At 44.6% G+C, this 23,769-nt stretch overlaps 1 protein-coding gene across 3 annotated transcripts in view; it reads right to left on the bottom strand.

Moving 5' to 3' along the window:
* aspscr1 (ASPSCR1 tether for SLC2A4, UBX domain containing) overlaps positions 1–23,769 on the bottom strand; it is a gene marked incomplete at its 5' end in the record, with an annotated part of 95,243 nt that overhangs the window by 20,338 nt on the left and 51,136 nt on the right. For 2 of the 3 annotated variants that reach the window (XR_013937285.1, XM_080524128.1), the window contains 3 exons: positions 15,282–15,430; positions 19,114–19,164; positions 19,875–20,424. Coding sequence is in view for 2 of the 3 variants with exons in the window: in XM_080524128.1 (XP_080380254.1) it covers positions 15,282–15,430; positions 19,114–19,164; positions 19,875–20,424 (750 nt within the window). The remainder of the gene's footprint in view (positions 1–15,281; positions 15,431–19,113; positions 19,165–19,874; positions 20,425–23,769) is intronic. The other variant, XM_080524129.1, reaches the window with a different exon arrangement.

Genomic DNA, 23,769 nt, shown 5'->3' with positions numbered 1-23,769 from the left:
CACACACATTCACACACCAATGGCGGGAAAGCTACCATGCAAGGCGCCGGCCCACTCACTGGGAGCAATTTGGGGTTCAGTGTCTTGCTCAAGGACACTTTGACGATTTGGCCAGCCGGGGCCCGCCGATCTGCCGACCTTGCGATCATTAGACGGCGGCTAATACAAAATACAAATATTTTTTTTTACATTTACATTTTTGGCATTTAGCAGACGCCTTATTCCAAAGCGACTTACAATCAATAGATTTGAATACTAAGCAAGTGAATCATCAATCCACCAGTCGTAGCAGGAAGAGTAATCCAGCTCAGACCCGGGGCCATTGATAGAAGGAAAAACCTTCTTCTATCACCTTCTTCTAAACCTAGGGATATTTTATTTTATTTTTTATATATATATATATAGACACTGGAGAAACAGAGAAACAGTACAAGGGGGGCAATAGACGTTTTTAGGGACACAGTAGAGGGGAAAAGCGGGTGTCTTCAGGAGACACAGTGCTGGGGGGCAGTAGATGTCTGAGGAGGAGCAGTTAAGGTGTAACCCGAAGAGATGGGTCTTCAGTCTACGACGGAAGATGGGTAGTGACTCTGCAGTTCTGACAGCCGTGGGAAGCTCATTCCACCAGCGGGGAGCCAGTGTCGTGAAGAGACGTGATCGGGCTGCATGACTGCCGTGTTGGTGTAGAGGTGGTGGGGCCAGTCGGCCAGCCGAGGTGGAGGAGCGGGGTGAACGGGCTGGAGTTTGGGGGCTGACCATTTCCTTCAGGTAGGCAGGGGCTGTCCCTTTAGCTGCCTGGTAAGCAAGCACCAGGGTCTTGAATCTGATGCGAGCTGCTATCGGGAGCCAGTGCAGGGTGCGAAGGAGAGGGGTGACATGAGAGTATTTGGGGAGGTTGAACACCAGACGGGCAGCAGCGTTCTGGATGAGCTGCACAGGTCTGATGGCGGAGGCAGGGAGCCCAGCCAGGAGTATGTTGCAGTAATCAAGGTGGGAGATGACCAATGCCTGGGTCAAGAGTTGCGCTGCTCCTTTGGTGAGGAATGGTCGTATCCTTCTCATGTTGTAAAGGAAGAATCTGCAGGTGCTGCAATGTTCTCCGCACAGGATAGTCGGTGCTGCAATGTTCTCCGCACAGGATAGTCGGTTGTCCAGGATCCCTCCAAGGTTCTTGGCTGTTAGGGAGGGGGTTACAGTAGAGTTCTCCACTGTGATGGAGAAGTCTTGGAGAGGGCAGGCTTTCCCGGGGATGAAGAGGAGCTCGGTCTTGTTAAGATTGAGCTTGAGGGCTTCCGGTTATGGCGTTGGAGCGATAGGTCGCATGGCGTTTGCTCCCTAATAATTTTTCGTTTTGAAATATATACACCCAGACTTTTGTTACTTTTCTTCATTTGATAAGTCATTATACGTGCCTCAACAACCTTTTCTTTGTCGAAATGAGTAAATCTCACAACATTCGCGGGAAAAATCAGCAACAACTGACCAAAATCTTTAGCTCGCAAGAGAAAGATGCTAGCAAGGTGGCTCCCAGTACGTCGGAAACTAGCGAACAGCCGCTAACACTTGAGATGCTAATCGGTGAGCTTACGAAATTACGCAAAGACGTGACAAGTGAACTTACAGCATCATTGATCACTGCCATGGCCCCAATCCAAGCCACTCTCCAAAAAATCACCGACACTGTGGCCACACACAGTACCACCATCACCGAAATGATTGATTGATTGATTGATTGAAAACCTTTATTGTCCCCAATGGGGAAATTTTGTTGTCAAACAGCTCAGTAAGGATAGAAAACATTCAATACAGAAAACAGAAAACATTCAATAAAATACATAAAACAGTGCAGGCTCAATAAGTAAAAAGTTCCAAAAGTTCCAGCTCCAGGTCTCCCCCACCCTGCAGGGCCTGGTTGTAGAGTCGGAGTACAGCTGGAACAAAGGACTGTCCAAATATTTTTGTACTTTGACGGGGGAGAACAAATCTGTGGCTGAACTTGCTCCTCATCCCCGCCAGCTCGCAGTACATCGGGTGGGAGGGATTGGCCAGCATGGCCGCCAGTTTTTTCCCCATCCTCTGTTCTGCCACCACCTCTAGGCTGTCCAGCCCGGTCCCCACCACAGAGCTGGCCTTCTTCACCAGTTTGTTTAGCTTCGCAGCATCCCTGGCACAGATGTTTCCACCCCAGCAGGCCACGGCGAAGAACAGAACGCTGGCAACCACCGACTGATAAAACATTTGCAGCAGCTTGTTGCAGACACCGAAAGACCTCAGCCTTCTCAGGAAAAACAGTCTGCTCTGCCCTTTCCTGAGAAGAGCCTCGGTGTTGTCAGTCCAGTCCAGTTTGTTATTAATTTGTACTCCCAGGTACCTGTAGGAGTCCACCCTCTCGACTTCCACCCCCTTGATGGTGATGGGGGCTGGGGTCCTTCTCTTCCTCCTAAAATCCACCACCAACTCCTTTGTTTTGCTGGTGTGTTAGAGTAAATTATTCAATAATGGCAGCCTGTTTCGTTTCAAGATGTATAAGAAAAGATATTTAATATTCTTCTGCAGAAGGAGGAAGTTTACAGGTTCGTCAGACGCATCTGAACGATTCAAAGTTCCTCGTAAAGTAAAGATTATTCATTTCATCTGAGTATTTATACAAACAGGTACCTTCAGGTAAGGGGTCCGCCCTCAGGTGAGGTTTAGACCAATCATGAGCAATGGGTGTGGACCTGTATATTTGATGAAGGTGATTATGATGAAGGCTAGGGGGGAAGCGGCCCCCACTTTCTCTCATGGAGACAAAGGGTGGAAGCGGAGCACAATGGCCACAACTGGTTCAGTCTGGTCTTAGAGTACTGGGTCTGGGGCAACACAAAGGTCAGAAACTGCTCTAGATGGTAGGGCAATCAGGTCTTTGTAATCATGTAAATGTATCTATTGTCTTAGCCCATGTCAAGCTTCAAGTAGAGAAACTGGTTCTGTTGTGTGTGACAACAGGAAATCATCTTCAACAGTCTGCTGCAGACATTCAACCCAAGATGATGTTTGATTCTTAAATGTAGCTTATTACATATAATAATTTTCTCTCACATTCCACACTTTTTTAAGATGTAAACTCTTAAAACAAGAACAATTTGAAAAATAAGGGTCAAAACATTTTTGGAGAAAGAATAATAAAAATTCATCACAACCCAAAAATCCTAAAATTAACAACCAAGCTTAAAATTAAGCACAGTACATCATACACAAGACAAAAAAATAAAATAAAAATAAATCCAAACGACCGACGCCTTCTTGATTCTTGCATCTTCAATCTCTTCCTAATCGGTCGTTGTCTGTCAGTGTCATTGAGGTTCAGGCAGTCGTCTGTCTCCTTCCATGTTGGACATGGTCTGGGGAGTGTTCTTTAGCACCATCGAAAACATGATGCAGGCATTCACCAGCATCTTCACTAGTACAGGTGTCCACACTTTGGACCCTGGCTGGACTCACAGGTATCTGTTGACAGATCCAACAATCAGAATAATTCATCCTCGAAGCAAAATCTCTCATGATACTATGTGTCTTTCCTCCTTGAAACGGGCTGTTGAAACTGGAACACTGTCGTCGATGGTCGTTTGGTGGTTCTCTGTCGGGCCTGGCACCCTGGTGGCTGCGTCCTCCTCTGTCGGGCCTGGCACCCTGGTGGCTCTGGTTCCTCCTCTGTCGGGCCTGGCACCCTGGTGGCTCTGGTTCCTCCTCTGTCGGGCCTGGCACCCTCATCGTCATCTCCTCGGTGTTCTCTGGTGGGTCTGGTAACCCTGGTCGTCGTTTCCCTCTCTGGTGGCCCTGGTTCATCCCTCAATCATCTGGCTGGATATTGCGTAGCACGCCGTCTCTGGATTCTGGTAAAACGGCTTCCACTCTGAAATATATATCACATTCTTGCCGTGGCAAAAATCAAGTGTATCTGCAATAATACAGGGGCACCACTGGTCTGTCTGAGGAGACAGTTAACAAAAAAACTAAAAAAAAACTGCAACAGAATTTTATGTCTAATCAAACCAACATCTTAATATCAAAATAGGAAACGGTAGAACATTTTCGTGTGATTTGAAAATCATAAACAAATGTGTCATGTTTTATGATGTCAAAATATACTTACTGAAAAATCATTCGAAAACAAGAAAAACCAGGGTTAATTGTTAATGAGTTAGTGGGAGTTAGCAATCAAAAATATAGTATTTTATGAGCCTCTGATACGACAGGCCACATGGTTCTTTTTTCAATACATCATGGTCTGAACAATGCATGAATACCAAACAGATCTATATAATTTTGGACAGGTTTATGCAAAAAACTCAAAGTGGAGAGTGATCAGTTCTCCCAGAGTTTCACACATAAACCTACCTTCTTGAGAATATAAATAACTCTCAGGGTCTTTCTGCGCAAGAAAGCAGCTCCCCATGACTTGGGTTAGAACATATAAAACCTTGCCTAATGCAAAAAAAAAGTTTTTAAAATAGAAAAACAGAAACTCAAAAACCACTAGGGTCTCTTTTCACAACAAGACAATTCAAAACTCAACACTTTTCCTAAAAGTGTCGGAAAACAAGAACATTCTTACAAAAACTGGAGCTGTACATGGAGAAACAACAATTATAGACTATTTCCTAAAATTGCTGTTGTGGTGTCGGGCAGAATTTGTAGGAATGGTTGCCCCCACAATTATAACATGCAAAACCCTTATCACCCCACTGTCCGAAATGTGTCCGTGGCCGCCCACGCTGCTCTCCAGAACGTTTCTCCTGTCCCTCACAAAATCCAATTTGTGCAGAATGAGTCATATGTTTCTGTTTCCCATGGTTAGGAAACCTTTTTGACGTCGGACAGGATCTATAGGAATGGCCGCCCTTACCACAATTATAACATGCAAAATCCTTAACAACCTGCTGCCTATTATTTGTTTGTGGCTGGCTATGTTGTTCTCTATAACGTTTCTCTTGTCTTTCTGAGTTCTTGTGTTTGTCCTCTGCCATGCGTTCCCACTTTCTAACGCAATCCCAATTTATCTCATTCTTTGCTTTCTTTCCTACAGATGTTTTCTCAAAAGTCTCCAATTCTATTCTAATCCCATTTAACATGCTAACGCTCAGTGTCCCACATGTAGCAGGAAAAGATGAATATTTGGACCATAACCCAATATGTTTAACAGCAGATAAACCCCATTTGTCTGCCATTATCTTAGCAGGACCAAGAAGTGGTGTCACTCTCTCTGACAATACACAAACAAACTTGGTCTGTGGAGATTAGACTCTGGGCTTCAGGGGAGGGGTGGCTGGTAGGTCTTTTACATATGAACTGAGTCAACAGAAAAACTGAAGTATTAACACTGATTAACTAATTAAAACTGGAGTTCAGAACTTTGATTAGCTCAATGAAACTCTATATTCATACATGGAAAATTCAGAACACCTGGTTGGCTCAATGGATTTTATGGATAAGTACCACCTCCCCACTTTTACACAGAACTAACCTCTGTGTAATAAAAACCCAATCCTAGATCAACCTAGGATTATTTTTAGACCTGTGTTAACCAATATGTTGGATCTTAGTTAACCAAGATATCAATATGTTGGACCTCTAGTTAACCAACTTGGACCTTTGTTGACCAAGATATCAATATGTTGGACCTCTAGTTAACCAACTTGGACCTCTGTTGACCAAGATATCAGCTGATTTGGATCTTTTGTTAACCAAAAAACAGCAAAGTCTTATCACAATCAAATGGCACTAGTTAACCACTGTTCACGATCGTTTAGACGCCATGGACCTGTTGTTAACCATGATCAGAAAGATACACGTATATATATATATCATATACACAAAAAGAGTAGCCTTATGATTTTGCCAGGCGCAATTATAGCCACGATAACATGTAAATCGTCTAAAAACGCCACAAGTCATGCATCACAAAGTGCACCCGGAAACAAAGACCTCTCCAAATGGGTATCTTTCTCCGATTAAATACCGTTCCGTATACAAATGAAAATCGACAGGCTTACCCTTGTTCGTGTAGTACGTAGACAGCGTGCTAAGGCCCTGATCATCCGCTCTCAGCCAATCCCAAAAAATAGAGGGGATCTCCTGACCGCGTCACTTGCTAGGTGAAACGGGAGAGCTCCGTCTCAAAAACAGCTCGTCAGCTGAAATGGCTGAGAACGGACAGAACAGGATACCTCCGCAGCCGCTCCCCTTGTTTCCTCGTCGCCAACTTGTTAGAGTAAATTATTCAATAATGGCAGCCTGTTTCGTTTCAAGATGTATAAGAAAAGATATTTAATATTCTTCTGCAGAAGGAGGAAGTTTACAGGTTCGTCAGACGCATCTGAACGATTCAAAGTTCCTCGTAAAGTAAAGATTATTCATTTCATCTGAGTATTTATACAAACAGGTACCTTCAGGTAAGGGGTCCGCCCTCAGGTGAGGTTTAGACCAATCATGAGCAATGGGTGTGGACCTGTATATTTGATGAAGGTGATTATGATGAAGGCTAGGGGGGAAGCGGCCCCCACTTTCTCTCATGGAGACAAAGGGTGGAAGCGGAGCACAATGGCCACAACTGGTTCAGTCTGGTCTTAGAGTACTGGGTCTGGGGCAACACAAAGGTCAGAAACTGCTCTAGATGGTAGGGCAATCAGGTCTTTGTAATCATGTAAATGTATCTATTGTCTTAGCCCATGTCAAGCTTCAAGTAGAGAAACTGGTTCTGTTGTGTGTGACAACAGGAAATCATCTTCTACAGTCTGCTGCAGACATTCAACCCAAGATGATGTTTGATTCTTAAATGTAGCTTATTACATATAATAATTTTCTCTCACAGGTGTTAAGCAAAAGGTAGTTGGTGTCGCACCACTGCACAAAGCTCTCCACCAGGGCCCTGTACTCCTCATCCCTGTCATCTGTGATGTAACCGACGATAGAGGAGTCATCCGAAAACTTCTGCAGGTGGCACTGGTCGGAGCTAAACTGGAAGTCGGAGGTATAGAGGGTGAAGAGAAAGGGTGACAGAACAGTTACCTGGGGGGCACCGGTGTTGCACACCACCACCTCAGACTGACAGCCCTGCAGTCTCACATACTGACGCCTGTCTGTGAGGTAGTTGTGGATCCAAGCCGTCAGGGAGTCCTCCACACACATCACTGCTAGTTTGTCAGCCAGCAGTGATGGCTTGATAGTGTTAAATGCACTGGAGAAGTCGAAGAACATGGTCCTCACCATGCTCTGTGGCCTCTCCAGGTGTGTGTAGGCCCTGTGCAGCATGTAAATGATGGCATCCTCCACCCCCATGCTCTCCTGGTATGCAAACTGCCGGGGGTCCAGGAAGTCCTTCACCTGGGGCTTAAGGTGTTGCAGCACTAGCCTCTCCAGGATCTTCATGACCTGTGGTATCAGGGCGACAGGTCTGTAGTCGTTTGGGGTGCTGGGCCGTCCCTTCTTTGGCACTGGGACGATGCAAGAGGTCTTCCAGAGCTGTGGCACCCTCCTCAGTCTTAGAGATAGACTGAAGAGATGTTGGAATGTGTCCGCCAGCTCTCCAGCACACACCTTCAGAACCCTGGGGTTGATGTTGTCTGGACCTCTGGACTTGTTCACATTCACCCTGGAGAGCTGCCTTCTCACCTGCTCAGATGTTATAAAGCTGTGAGTACCGGTGTCTCCAGGTGTGAAGCATGCTCCCTGGCTCCTGGTGTTGGTAAGGGGAGGCAATTGCTGCTGGGGTGTGAGGGGGTCAGGGGGAGTGGGGGCTACTGTTGCCAGGGGTGCGGTACATTGGAGAGGGGAGGAGAGGGTCGGGGGCTGTGGGGGGTGGCAGGGGGATGGTTGGTCAAACCTGTTAAAGAAGCAGCTCTTACCGCACATTCAGACGGAATCACTACCCTGGAGTGCGAGGTGGCCACATTGAAATCCAAGCTGGAGACCACTACCCAGGTGAACGAGAAATTGCAGCTGGCTGTCGAGGACCTGGTTTCACGTTCCAAACGACAGAATCTCTGGGTGATTGGCGTCCCAGAAGGAACGGAGGGTGATGACGCGCATCTCTTCATGACAGCACTGTTTAAGAAAGTGGTCGGAGATGATCAATTGGACACCATGAAACTGGACCGTGCGCACCGCAGTTTGGGACCAAAACCACCGCAAGGATCCCGGCCATTCATCGTCCGCTTCCACAAATATTCCCAGAAGGAATGTGTGCTACAGTGGGCTAAGAAAACCTGAGATATCTCATACCAAGGGCACCCCATAAGGATCTTTGAAGATTTCAGCGCTACACTTGCCAAGAAGCGGGCCACCTTCAACAAAGTGAAGTCTCTCCTCTTCAAGGATGGAATACGCTTCGGCCTGAGCTACCCAGCCCGCCTGCTTGTCACTATCAACGGACAGACACACATGTTCGAATCCGCGGAGGAAGCAGAGCGATTCTACCGGGCCGATTGCAGTAAATGAAGATCGGATTTATAGCAGTAAGTGAATGACCAGGACTCTATCCACATACCCCCTCTGAATCATATTGTTTCATTTATTAATTTACTGTTGTATGTTTTATTTTTATAACCGAGATCTCGGACAAAAAAAAAAGAAAAGCATACCCAGGCAGTCTTTGCAGCTTACGGCTAGACCTGCAGAGGGCGCTATTGTATATTTTTATTTATATTTATTATTTTTATTTTAAAAAGAGCTCATAGACAGAGGACGCCGCTGTCTGAGTTATGGGGATGTGGAATAGGATAGAGCTTAAACTCGGCTGCTTACTGGGTGTATATGTATAAGTATAACTATACATTTTGGAGGGAAGCAAACCTCATTGTAGTTAACCGGAGGTGTACATAATAATTCCTGCTTACTCATCTGTGTTACAGGATGAGTTTAGGACAAGTATGTAAGTATTGGTTTAGTTCAAAGACGTTAGTTCAGATGTCTATTCTTATTGAGTTGTGTTTTTTTGTGTTTTTGTCTTTCTCTCTTTTTTTCCCCAGTACAGGAGGAACTCATGTTATTGGTATTCATGTTTATGACTCGTTTCTAGTTGTTATCTGTTATATGTGTTGCAATTTATGGGCTAACCTAACCTTTTCACCATTTTATTTCAAATACTGATATGCTGTATCATGCTCAATGGCTGATATGAATCAGAAAACTATGCAAAGAGCCATTAGGTTTACAAGCTGGAATGTCAAAGGACTTGGTGGGCCTATCAAAAGAGCCAGAGTACTCTCACATCTTAAAGACATGAGGACAGACGTTGCTTTTCTACAGGAAACCCACCACACTAGATTGCGTAAGCCCTGGGTAGGACAAGTGTTCCATTCCAGCTTCAATAGTCGTTCCCGAGGTACAGCAATATTACTGCACAAACGACTGCAGTTCTCTTTGGAACAATCTATCTTAGATCCAAATGGGCGGTACATTATAGTTGTAGGTAAATTGCTCCAAACCCCAGTCATTATGGTTTGTGTATATGCTCCCAATTGGGACTGTCCTAATTTTATGACGTCCCTATTTTCATTAATCCCATGCCTTGACTCACACCACCTTATTTTTGGGGGAGACCTTAATTTGGTTGTTAATCCTGCCCTTGACAAATCTAATCCCAAAAATCTAACCCCATCTAATATGGCTAAAAGCCTCACAACACTTATGAATCAAATCAGTGGAGTGGATGTGTGGCGTTTCAACAACCCAACAACAAAAGAGTTTTCATTTTATTCCCATGTTCATCGGACATACTCGCGCATTGACTTTTTTTTTTTTTAGACAAAATACTTCTTCCTTCAGTGAAATTATGTGAGCACTCAGCTATAGTCATATCAGACCATGCCCCCCTTTTATTGGATTTAGAATTGCTCCCTAAAAGTGGAAAACGTTCAAATTGGAGATTAAATACTGGGCTATTACCATCGAATACATTTTGTGATTTTATTTCGGATAAAATTAAGCTCTTTGTTCAAAATAAAAAATCTGATTCAACTTCCCCTTCCCTCCTGTGGGAGACATGTAAAGCAGTAATTCGAGGAGAAATTATATGCCAGAGAACGTAAGCAAAGAAAGCAGAAACAAATTGAGCTGACGGAGGCAATTTTGCAAATTGACAGACAGCACTCATCATCTCCTAGTCCCACTCTTCAGACAGAGAGACTCAAACTCCAAACTGAATTTGATCTCATCTCTACTAACAAAGCGGAACTCCTTCTGAGACGCACAAAGAGTACATATTACGAATATGGCGACAAGGCCAGCCGGCTGCTGGCATTGCAACTAAAGCATCAATCTGCCTCTCGTTTCATTACACACATTCGCAAACCCCCCCACACCCTAGTTACAGATCCAAATGAGATAAACAATGTTTTCGCGACGTACTATTCTAATCTTTACAAATCAGAGGCCCCAGCTGACGATACCTTAATGAACAAATTCTTAGATAATTTGGACTTCCCCATAATTAACGAAACAACTGAAAAGAACCTAGACAATCCACTTAGTTTAGAAGAGGTTACAAACAGTCTCAAAATGATGCAGAATGGCAAGGCACCGGGGCCAGACAGCTTCCCAGTTGATTTTTTAAAGAAATTCTCTAATCAGCTAGCTCCCTTTCTGTTGGATATGTTTAACGATTCCTTAGAGCATGGTTCCCTCCCTCCTTCTGTAACTCAAGCATCGATTTCACTCATTCCAAAGAAAAATAAAGACCCAGAAGAATGTAGTAGTTGGAGGCCTGTAAGTTTGCTCAATGCGGACATTAAACTGTTAGCTAAGACCTTAGCCAGCCGTTTGGACCACTGAATACCAAAAATTATTTCGGGTGACCAAACCGGCTTCATTAGGGGTAGGCAGTTGTCCTCAAATATTCGTTGCCTACTTAATATAATATTTTCTAAGTCTGACACACAAGATGCTGAAATGGCAATCTCTATGGACGCAGAAAAAGCGTTTGACCGGGTGGAATGGGGGTATTTATTTTCAGCTCTTAACAGGTTCGGTTTTGGTCAAAAATATTTCCATATTTCATGGATTCAATTGTTATATAGTACTCCTACTGCTAGTGTCACTACTAACTCCACTCAATCCCAATTTTTCTCATTGCAACACGGCTGCCGCCAAGGTTGTCCGTTGTCGCCATTACTGTTTTCGATTGCAATCGAGCCGCTTGCCATCGTTCTTAGAAGCTCACCGGTTTTTAACGGTATCTATAGAAATGGGGTTGAGCACAGGGTTTCACTGTATGCGGATGATTTATTTAACCCTACTGCCTGCATCATTGGCATTCTAGACGTGTTACAAACATTTGGTTCCTTTTCAGGTTACAAATTGAACATCAGTAAAAGCGAATGCTTCCCCCTTAATCCTGCGGCTAAATTGATCCCAGCTCAAAGACTACCTTTCCACCTGGCCTCCTCCAATTTCCGGTACCTGGGCATTAATGTCTCGCACAATTTCCCTACACTTAAAAAACATAATATTTTGAGGTTGGTGAAGGAGGTGAAATCTGACTTACAGCGCTGGGGCGCTCTTCCCTTTGTCACTTATAGGTAGAATCAGTTCAATCAAAATGAATGTGCTTCCCAGATTCTTATTCCTCTTTCAATGCTTACCATTATTCCATAAAATCGTGTCCTACAGGCCGCGACGTTCGTTAGGAGCGAACTCGCTCGCGCTTGCCGTCTTTGTCTAATTCTGCGTTCTGAGGAGAAGCTGTCACGTGACAGGTTATTCATTTGATAAATGACGTTGTTTACAAAACGTTCAGTCATCACTTTCGTAACGTCTTCAACCACACAGACGGTGGTGCTGGACAAACACTCTGAAGGCGTTTATTATATGTAGCAATTTACGATGGTTCTATGACGGTATTGACAGATAACACGTGTTACAGGCTATTTTGCACAGATATGTATACAGGCGTGCCTTGAGATTTTGGTTTGTCCTTTGGTGTGCCTTGGGCACAAAACGCTTAAAAACCACTGCCCTAACCCTTACCCCACCATAACCCAATACCATAAATAAACTACATGACAGAATGATCAACGTTGTGTGTGTCCTTCTGCACGTGAGAGATCATGTGATGAGTCTGTGTGTGTGTGTGTGTGTGTGTGTGTGTCAGAGAGGGATAGTTCACTGCGGTCTGCATAATTATACTCTGCAAAATTGCATTCGATCACGCAGTAGCACCAATTCCGCAGGGCTTGCTGCTAAACCAATCAGCCAGTCACTCCTGCTCACCAATTAAAGGGAGGGGGCGGGACAAAAACAAACCAAGTGTGTCTGTCTGGCACTACACTGGTTAGATAAATACGTATCCATACAGTCACTAATTACTCCCCGTTAAAAACATCTATCATACTTAACCACATGTACGGTCTTGAGTTATGACTGAGGGTATGGAGAGAGTTGGCGTACATGAGGGCACACAGACACACACCTTGATGTCTGCTGTGGTCTCGGTCAGACAGAACAGATTGGAGAGACAGACATCTATTTTGAGTTGGTAAAAGAAACCAACACACACACAAACACAGTTCTGCATTCTCTCCACTTCAAAGCTTCAATTGATGGCTGGAGCACGCGGGAAGACTTGCAATGTTCCTTTAGCATCGTTGATGGAATACCCCCCTGTTGGTGTAACACCATTAAACTCATGAAGCTCTTGAGGCATTGATGATAAGTTATGTTATATTCTTCAAGAATCAATGGCTTTACTTTATTAATGGCTAATAATGGCAAGTATTAGTAGTTTAAATGAACAAATGACTATGAGGTTAAAGCATATTCTCTAAAGTTTTATTTGATCACATTGGTTTCACCATGTAGAGTGGAGTGACAACCCCCTTTGTATGCACATCCCCCTAATTCAGGGAACTAGTAGTATTTGAAAATTGGCTCGACAGATCACTGCTGAATCCCTCATCCACGCCTTCATCTCCTCCCGCCTTGACTATTGCAACTCCCTACTCACCGGTATCACCTCCCGCTCCCTCCATAGACTCTAGATGGTCCAAAACTCTGCTGCACGCCTGCTCTCAAACACCCGGTCCCGTGACCACATCACTCCTGTCCTCCACTCTCTCCACTGGCTCCCCATCAAAGAACGTATCCAATTCAATACAATACATAGCCTCACATACAAAGCCCTCCATAGCCTGGCCCCCCCTTACCTGACTGACCTCCTTCTCCCCCACCGCCCTACCCGTACCCTCCGATCCTCATCCATTGTTCCCCTCACTGTCCCACCCTCAAAACTCAAAGGCTTCGGTCACCGTGCCTTTTCACGAGCTGCACCCCGCCTCTGGAACTCTCTCCCTCAACCACTCAGACTCGCCCTCACTCCTCACTTTTAAATCCCACCTCAAAACCTACCTGTTCTCCCATGCCTACAGCCTCCCCTACCCCTAGCCATCTCCCCCATCCCAGCCCCCCCCCCCCCCCCCCTGGACACGCATACAACCTCCCCTACTCCTACCCATCTCCCCTAACCCTGCCACCCCCCTGACATGCATACAGCCTCCCCTACCCCTAACCATCTCCCCTGTCCCTACCCCCCCCCCCCCCCCACCCCCTCTCCGTTCGCTAACTCTGTGTTCCATGTGCCCATGTTATCTGTTGCTTGTTGTTTCTGTGTTTTCCGTTTCTCCCATATTGTCAGCGTCTTTGAGCCTCGGAAAAGCGCTATACAAATGTAATGAATTATTATTATTATTAGATGTTTCTGGTTATTCACGTCTGTTCCGTCAAATCATTTGTGCAATAAGAGAGCTGTCAGTGTCTGGTATTGATTCTAGACATTACTTTTTCTTTTGGAGTCTGAGAAATGAAGACCAAAGAGCTGTCACTGGAAGACAAGGATTATTGGGCTGCGAAATCAGAAAAAAAACTATCAGAAACCTCAGGGTATGACAACGCTGTAAGAATATCCAAAACCTCAGGGTTGCCAACAACAACAACCACAACCACAACCACAACTTGGAACATAACCCAAAAAGAAGAAGAACACTGGTGAGCTCAACAGTTGCAGAAGGCTGGTAGGCCAACCAAGACTTGTACAGTGGAAGAATGGTCACCAGAATTAAGAAAACGACAGATCAGGAACACTCTCCAGGAGATAGCCCTGAGTGTGTTAGAGACCATCATCTGCAGAAGACTTCAACAGCAGAACTACAGAGGCTACACTGCAGGGTGTTAACCACTAGTTAGCCAAGGAAACCGGACAGCCAGTTTGCTAGAAAGTACCTAAAAGAGCCTGCAGAGTTCTGGAAAAAAGGGTCTTGTGGACAGATGAGACAAATATAACACACCAGAGTGGTGGCCAGAGTAAAGTGTGGAGGAAAAAAAGGAACTGCCAAAAATCCCCGGCTTACCACCTCATCTGTGAAATATGGTGGAGGGGGGGTTATGGCTGGGGCATGTATGGCTGCCACTGGAACTGGCTCACTGGTCTTCATTGATGATGTAACCGCTGACAGCAGAAGCAGAATGAATGTTGAAGTGTACAGAAACATCTTGTCTGCAAATGCTTCCAATCTCATTCAACTGCGCTTCATCATACAGCAAGACAATGGCCCCGAACATACTGTCATAGCAACTAGGGAGTTTTTTCAGCACCAAAAAGTTCTTGACTGGCCAAGTCAATCTCCAGATTTAAATCCAATTGAACATGCATTTAATTTGATGAAAAGAGAATTTAAGGCAAGAATACCTAAAAACAAACGACAACTGAAGATGGCTGCAGTACAGGCCTGGCAGAGTATCACCAGAGAAGATACCCAGCAGCTGGGGTCAATGGGTCACAGACTTCAGGCAGTTATTGCATGCAAAGGACTGTCGACCATGAGTGCTTTATTTGGACATAATATCATGTTTCCCCAATGCTTTTGGAGCCCTGACATAGCGGCAAAAAATGACAGTTTTTTGTTGTTGTATGTTGTTGTTCTGTTGTATGTTCTAAATAGTGAAACCAATCTGAAAGATTGAAGAAACCCCTCCCCCCGTATGTGTATTCAGGGTTCTACGTGGCAAGTGTTTTGCTGACATATTGTAAATTCAAGATCAGATGTCAGTGTTTGTTAAATATGGGTCAAATGAAAGGAAGGAAGGAGTTCTGAGCGACAAGCTTTTTACTGTAGTCGGTGAGCAGCTTTGGAGCGAGGGATGCTCCCATTCTACCAGCCTCTCTCCCTCTCACCTCACCCTCTCCCCACCTCCCTCTCACTCACTCTTCAGCTGGACAAAGCACCCCCCCCCCCTCTCATGTGACTCACCTCGCGCTCTTCAGCTGGGCGAAGCGTTTGCGGATGTCGTCGATAGTCACCTCGAAGAACTCGTCAGGTAAGTCGTGGTCACCGCCGAGGCGGTAGGCTCCACAGTCCAGGTGGTAGATAAGAGGATCCCTGTCCACAGGCTGCAGGGTCTCACACACACACACACACACACACACACACACACAGTTAATGTGGTAGATAGGGCTGGAGGGTAGAGAGTTAAATGGGAAACCGCAGGCAAAACACAACCTCCCTTTGCTGTGGAGATGAAATGGGGATTGGAAGAGGATAATCAAAAATTGTCAATATTCCACCTGGTCACAACCATATTACTTACTCCTATTTCAAGCAATGCAACTGGCTTACTGAGTTGAGTGGACACTGAGTCGCCTCCCAGGTTAGCCTACTGCTTGTTTATAAAGCTCTCACTGGCACAGCACCAGAATATCTGAAAGACCTTTTCTAGCACATCGCGCGGCTGTGGCACAGGAGGTAGAGCCGCCGTCTAATGAATGAATGAATGAATGAATGAATGAATGAATGAATGGTCTTTATTGTCATTAATACAGTACAGGTACCATACAACGAAATTTAGTAGGGGGGGCTCCCCTGGTGCTTGGAAAAAGACTAAAGACAAGAGGGCCAAGGGTAAAATAAAAAAGGGAAAAGAGCTGGTTTACATAAATAAAGGCTATGTACACTATCTACTATACTATACAATAAAACACTGTGCTGTACTCTATGCTATGCTATAAATATCCTAACTTTTCCTATATCTGAACCTTATGTACACAAGGGTTGTCATATTGCACATAGTATTGTTGCACATTCATTTAAAGTGTCGCAGTTAGCAGGTTTGAAATGAAATGTTCACAGTTGTATTTCAATATTGCACTTATGTTTACAATCTAGTAGCTGCCATCAAGTTGTCTAGATTGTCCAGGGCCTAGAACCTAGGTCTTTGCTGTGTTCAGGGCCTGAATGGCCCTAGGGTAGAAGCTGAGCTTCAGTCTATTTGTCCGTGCGGACATGGCCCTGAACCGCCTGCCTGAGCGCAGCCTAACAAAGTGTTCGTTCCCAGGGTGGGATGGGTCCCTGGAGATCTTGGTGGCCTTCCTGAGGCAGCGTGTGTTGTACAGCTCTTCCAGAGAGGGGAGGGGGGCGCAGATGATCTTCTGGGCCGATCTCACGACTCTCTGTAGCGCTTTCCTCTCTGCGGCTGTGCAGCTGGAGAACCACACGCAAATGCAGTAGGTGAGGATGCTCTCCACTGTGCAGCGGTAGAAGGTCACAAGCAGCTCCTGTCTGAGGTGGTATTTCCTGAGGACTCTCAGGAAGTAGAGCCGCTGTTGTGCCTTCTTGATTATGGCAGCTGTGTTGGTCCTCCAGGACAGGTCCTCCTGTAATGATCGCACGGTTGGCAGATCGGCGGTTCGAGCCCCGGCTGGCCACATGTCGAAGTGTCCTTGGGCCAAGACACTGAACTCAAAATGATTCCCAGTGAGTGGGCCGGCGCCTTGCATGGTAGCTTGCCGCCATTGGTGTGTGAATGTGTGTGTGTGAATGGGTGAATGAGAGGCCATTGTGAAGCGCTTTGGATAAAGCCGCTATATAAGTGCAGTCCATTTACCATTCACCAAATATTTCCATCACGTCAGTTTTGCAGCACTCAACATTTGTTTGTCTGTCACCAGTGAAGTTCCACCTCCCCGGCGGAGCCTAGAAACCCACTCTGACTTCCCCCTCCTTGATCCTGCCTGGTCTAATTACCGGTGTGTTCCAGCTAACACTGGGAGAGGGGAGTGAAAGTGTCTACAGTCATTATCTTGGGGTTTCATGATTGGAATCTTGCTTTTTTTGCGGGTTGGTCTTGAGCCAGTGAAAAGTAAAGATGTTTTTTTACAGAAGAAATATTTTAAGTATGAAATCAGTGCCATATGAAAGGGATATTACTGGAAGAGAGCAGAGTCAATGTAAGATTCACATCGAGCAAATGTTTAAGTGTGCACTTGTGTGCACACATGAAATGAACACTGTTAAATGTTGTTTTTGCTTAGATAATATTTCCAATATATCTTGTGCAGTTCAGTTAGGGTATATTTTAGCATCTAGGGAGTTACTATAGGCTATATTATTTGTGAGTTTATTGTACATTGTGTATGACAATGAGGCCCTGTACAAATCAAGCATTGAAGTGCTCTGCTGGCAGAGTACAGGAGGCTAGGCTGATCCTGACGACCCTGACGTTATGGGTCAAACTCATTGTTTCTTATTGGATTAACCTTCCTATTGTTGAATAAAACATGTTCAGGTGCATCTTTAAGTTCAATTGTTAATCTAAAATAGTGTTTTCGTAATGATAAATTGTAAACATTGTTTCAATCACGTCATCAATCATAACTTAAATAAAAGAAATGTTATACAACAGTTAGTTCCGACCTAGTAATTTGATTGGACAAGAGGCATTCCATTAGTGCCGATGTACAGTATAACAGCACTGGGACTTTTAACTATATGTATCACTCCGCCGCACAGGTGTTCTATTAAATGACCGTTAATTAGACTACATTGACGGTTGTTATCAATCAGATAATCTATCAGTGTGTTGGTTTCAAACAAAGATGGATATATTTCCAAATATAACATTTAAGTTAAATTATGAATGGTCATCAGAAGAGAACGAAGGGAAGGGCCTTAATACTTAATACTACCAGCTGAACATAAAAATCAAAACAAAAAACGTATGTGTCTGAAAGCTAAAAAGTTACTGGAGACCATCCACCGAGAACAGGAAACGATGGAGCAATGTACTATCTTATGTCAACTCGTCTGAATCGCATTCACACATGCCACCAAAGCGACTGTCAACCGAGTCATATTTCACTGGTTGCACAATAAATGGAAACATATAGATAAATGTACACGATACAAAGTAGCTAGCCTGCGGATGTTTGTGTTCAGGTTGCTAGCAAACAGTCCAGTTGAAGTTCAGTTGCGGAACTATTTTTTGTTGGCGGCCAAAATAAATGATTAAATAAACAAACAAATCATAATCTGTTGTCACTTATTACTGTTAACTAATAAATGGCGCTGTAGAACTGTTGTATAAAAGCAATATCACACTTGAGGTCGTTCTGTTATACTGAATATCAGCACAGCTGTGATTCGGTCGTAGGTACGAGGCTGCAGGCCGATATTCAGTATAACAGCACTCACTCATAACAGCACTCAGACTGATATTCAGTATAACAGCACTCCCTCTCGTGTGATATTGCTTAATTAACTAATGCAGACAATGATCCGAAGCACACCGCGTCGAGAGGTATCAAATTAAAGAATGAACTGGGTCAAGAGACCAGGGGCCTCATTTATAAAGCTTTGCGTAGAACTGATGTAAAAAGCTTGCGTACGTAGACAAGCAAGAACATTTACACACCAACATTCGGATTTAGAAAACGCTTTTATTTTGAAGTCGCAAAAAATTGTCTTAATAAAAAAAGTCTTAATGTCGTCCAGAGAACAGATGCCAAACTGCCAACATCTTTGCTGTAATGATATGACTTGGCAGTAGGCAGTCATCACTCAATGCTCGTCTCATTCACAGAACAGCATGGGTTACTTGCACTATTTGATCGCGTCATCAAAAAAAGTCTCGTATTCCGGTACACATTCAGTCTTTTCACACATTCGGCCGAACACCGAATGTGCTTTTTTGCTATTTTCGGCTGAATATTTTCGGCTGAATAATTTCGGCGGCCGAACTTTCGGTGCATCCCTATGGCAGACTAATAGAATGAGAGAGGTTAATGAACATAGCCATCGGTGAGCTCACCTCCAGAAACTCCTCCCCCTCCCAGTCCTCCTGCTTGGCACTGTCTTCACGCTAGAAGAGAGAGGAACATTCATTCACTCAACATATACAGTACAATCTCTATAGCACCACATTCAATATATACAGTACAATCTCTTTATCACCACATTCAATATATAGATCGTTGTATTGTTGATTGACAAGATCATTCAGAAAAACATACATTTTCACCATCAAATGTAATCAAATTTTATTTGTATAGCGCATTTCTCACAAAATGTGACCCAATGCGCTTTCCATCCCCTGGAAACAGTCATCATTTTCCTTCATTTGAAGGGACTCGTCAAGGACCAACGTCAAGATCCTTCTGCTTGTTTATAAAGCTCTCACTGGCACAGCACACTGGCACAGAGTATCTGAAAGACCTTTTGCTAGCATATCAGCCCAATTGAGCTCTCAGGTCTTCTGACGCTGGCTTTCTCTGTGTACCACATGTACAAAAGAAGAGATTTGTTGAGGCTGCATTCTCATTTTATGCACCCAAATTGTGGAATGCACTGCCAGTTTATATGAGCAAATATGTTCAAGTCAAGACTAAAAACCCATCTTTTTCATATTGCCTTTTAATGACTAAATAATTAAATTACGATTATGATTGGAGTACTTTGAGTACTTTTGAACTCCAACGTTTGCAGGAAAAGTGCTATACAAATAAACATTATTACTACTATTATTATTATTATTATTATTATTAACTAGAAGCAGCAGTGTGTCTGTCTCACCTTGGTGTTGTCATGGCTGGGTTTGGCTTTTTTGGCTTTGGGCGGCCCTCCGGCCTTCGGGGCTAAAGATGATGATGATGATGAAGATCCAGCCTGGGACACCCCCGGCCCTCCCAGGCGCTGACCCCCCCCGGAGAAGGGTATGAAGGGGGCGGAGGATGTGGGCAGGTAGGTGGAGCTTAAACCTGACGGCCCCGCCTTTTCTCCATCCTTTTCCCCTTCCTCCCTATGACCCCCCATGGGAGTGCACTTGGGTCGTACTGCGTTCTGTGAGTTTGGAACTCCTTCCGCTTCCTGTTTGACAGGAAGTGTGCTGTTGTCTGAGGGGGCAGGGACTGGTAGAGGCGGAGTCTCCACTGTCCTATCAGGAATCATCTTTTTCATTGACGGTGCTGATGCTGCTGCTGCTGCCACCTCTAGTTGTGAGGGAGGAGCTTCGGAGGCGGGTGGGCGGTGGGGCGGAGTTTCCTTGGCAACTGGATCTGTTGCTGTGGTAGCCACCTCCATAGGCACCCCATCATCTGGCGATTTGGTCTTCTTGTTCAGAAATCTGAGGTGAAAGGAATCGTCCTCATCAACATAAACATATCTAATCATCATCATCATCACATCAGCCACAGCGGACCTGGGGGAAATACTTGACTTAACGGAATTTGCATAGTTGGGAACATTCCACGGATTCCAGGGAAACTTAATCAAGGCAGCTCAGGCATCTGACCCAGAACTGCATCACAGCCACAGACCTCTTGGTCATCAGTGGCTGTTGTGTTCATTTAGGGTGGATACAGTTAGGTCCGTAAATATTTGGACAGTGACATACATTCCATCATTTTAGCTCTGTATGCCACCACAATGGATTTGAAATGAAACAATCGAGATGTAAGTGCAGACTTTCAGCTTTAATTCAAGGGGTTGAACAAAATTATTTTATGAAACGTTTAGGAATTGCAACCATTTTTATACACAGTCCCCTATTTTCGGGAGCTCAAAAGTAATTGGACAAATTAACATAATCATAAAGAAAATTTTCATTTTTAATACTTTGTTGAGAATCCTTTGCAGGCAATGACTGCCTGAAGTCTGGAAGCCATGGACATCATCAAATGCTGGGTTTCCTCCTTTGTGATGCTTTGCCGGGCCTTCATCCGTCTGCTTCTGTCTTCTGTCACATCATCAATAAACACTAATGACCCAGTGCCATTGGAAGCCATGCATGCCTATGTCATCACACTGCCTCCACCGTGTTTTACAGATAATGTGGTATGCGTCGGATCATGAGCCATTCCAAGCCTTCTCCATACTTTTTTCTTCCCATCATTCTGGTACAGGTTGATCTTAGTTTCATCTGTCCAAAGAATGCTCTTCCACAACAGGGCTGGCTTTTTTAGATGTTTTTTGGTCTAATCTGGCCTTTCTATTCTTGAGGCTTATGAAGGGCTTGCACCTTGTGGTGAACCCTCTGTATTTGTTCATGTGAAGTCTTCCCTTTATGGTACACTTGTGGTGCTTTTCCATCAGGGTCCCGCGTTAGTGCAGTTCGGATCAGTTCGGGGTCAGGTCGGGTCACTTTTGATCTGTTCTGGTTTTCCATTATACACACAGACCCGGAGCTAGTAGGAGGAGTAGACGATAGTAGGCGGAGTTACGCGTCATAACAGCGCGCCATGGTGGTGACGTATATTTTCACGAGACATAACAACAGCAACATGGAGCTATCCTATGCTTGCAGCTATCCTATGCCTTTCCCTCGGCATGTGGTATATTATTAACCGTGGTTTTTTGGAGAGAAAAGAGAGAAGACAGAAGAGCGAAGACAGAAGGAAGGATACTCGAAAGAGGAATGCTGAAAAGAGAAAGAAACTACTGTGGGCTATCGTAAGGAGATGGCTACTACTTTAGCTCACTGTAGCGTCATTGTTATGTTCAGGAGACGGCTACTGCCTGATTGTCTGCATGTTTGAATCATTTCTATTGGATTTTGTTCTGCACATATGTTGTTCTACACATAATAAAGTCATGTTTTTGAACCCTTAAAACCACTGCCTTCACTTGTCTGCTTTATGAACTGTAGCATCATTGTGTGCCGTCAACGGGAGTTGCACCAGCTGGCGCGGTACAGCACTCTCTCTATATATTTCGGGCTAAACTGTGCAGTGTAGCCGGCGTCCTGGTTCCTCCAGCAACCGGACACTTCCATAAATAACAACAAATATGTAATATGTAAATATGTATAATACCACGTTCATTGATAAAATGACGCCAGGGATGGAAAGGGGTGAAGGGGGATGATGAAGCGCTGGACTACTGAACGGCAGCACAACACAACGGGGAAATGCGATAAGAATTATGTCAAAATGCAGCACCAATCCTCATGCACAGATCAGCCTTAAAACATGTAACGTTAGATATATATCGTTATACAGGGAGCGATGTATTTCTACGGAAAGGCTGATAGATTGTATAATCTTCTTGTCGGTAAAACGATGGAATCAATCTATTGAGGATTGTGATCTTAAATGCGTTGTCATCTCATAGATTAGGTGCACAGCAATGACAGCATACACGATTTGACAAGGAAATAGAATGTTCAACACGGGTTGGAATCTCTGTACTTGATTTATTAAGACAGTCAGCGAATGGTTCATCAGCACAGTATCTCAGCATCGGCATTCAATGACATCATTATACAGACAGGCTGATAGATACGAGTGCAGCGCTGTCCTGCTGGTGCGGGGCTCCAATCTCCGCGTTTATAGATCGATATAAATAGATCAACATAATGCAGCACTATCATGCACAGATCAGCCTTAAAACATGTAACGTTAGATATATAACGGAGCGATGTATTTCTACGGAAAAGGCTGACTGACGCGGGCATTTGAATGGAATTCCGGGGTAGAAATATTCTCTGCCCCCGCTGTCAACTGGACAAGCGGTGCTGCGAGCAGCGGCCGGGTGAACTCCCGGTTCATCGAGTTTACGGTTAAAAGCATAACTTCTCGGGGTGTCAGCGCGGTGGTTAAGGGCTCAAAATGACCGTAGACAGATGGTGAAGTTAGCAAAGGAGTATTGTGTTTGTGCCACCTCCACAGCCGGTGTTATTCACGGGCAAAGACGGTGCATAATAGCGATTTTTGTGTTGTGCTTGTAAATAAAAGTTATATGATTCATTGAAATGACATTAAACTAAGATAATACGATGGTCAGCATAATTTTTCGAATCTTTATTAATAAGCTATTACAGAAACTGTAGTGACATTTTCCGAGAGCGAATGTGGTATTTCAAGATGGCGGTTAGTGAAGAAATATATGGACGATGGGATGACGATTTTCCATTGACCAATCAACGGTGTGCAGCGTCACACGTCACACGCAGCCTGGCAAAGAGACCCGGATATGAAATTTTAGACCCTGCTCTCGATGTGGAGCTAAAGAAGCGAGCTGACCTGGGACCGAACCGACCTGGAACGACGAATGGAAAAGGGGAACGAAGCGGGCTGATCTGGGTCAGCACCAGGTCAGCACCGTAGTGGAAAAGCCCCATTGGATAATGATATGCCTTCCTCCTGGAGACTGTTCTTCACTTGGCTGGATGTTGTGAAGGGGTTTTTCTTTACCATGTAAAGGATCCTGTGATCATCCACCACTCTTGTCTTCCATGGACGTCCAGACCTTTTTGTGATGCCAAGCTCACCAGTGCGTTCTTTTTCTCGGAATATACCAAACTATTGATTTGACCACTCCTCATGTTCCCGCTATCTCTCTGATGGATTTTTTTTTTTTGCAGCCTACGGATGGCCTGTTTCACTTGCATGGAGAGCTCCATTGACTGCATGTCGTGCGTATACAGAAACAGCTTCCGAATGCACTTGGAATCAACTCAGACCTTTTACCT

Source organism: Nansenia antarctica (assembly GCF_963989245.1).
Source record: "Nansenia antarctica genome assembly, chromosome: 2".
In the NCBI taxonomy this organism is placed as follows: Eukaryota; Metazoa; Chordata; class Actinopteri; order Argentiniformes; family Microstomatidae; genus Nansenia; species Nansenia antarctica.
Note: the sequence above shows the minus strand (reverse complement) of the source record. Positions and strands in the feature narration are given on the sequence as shown.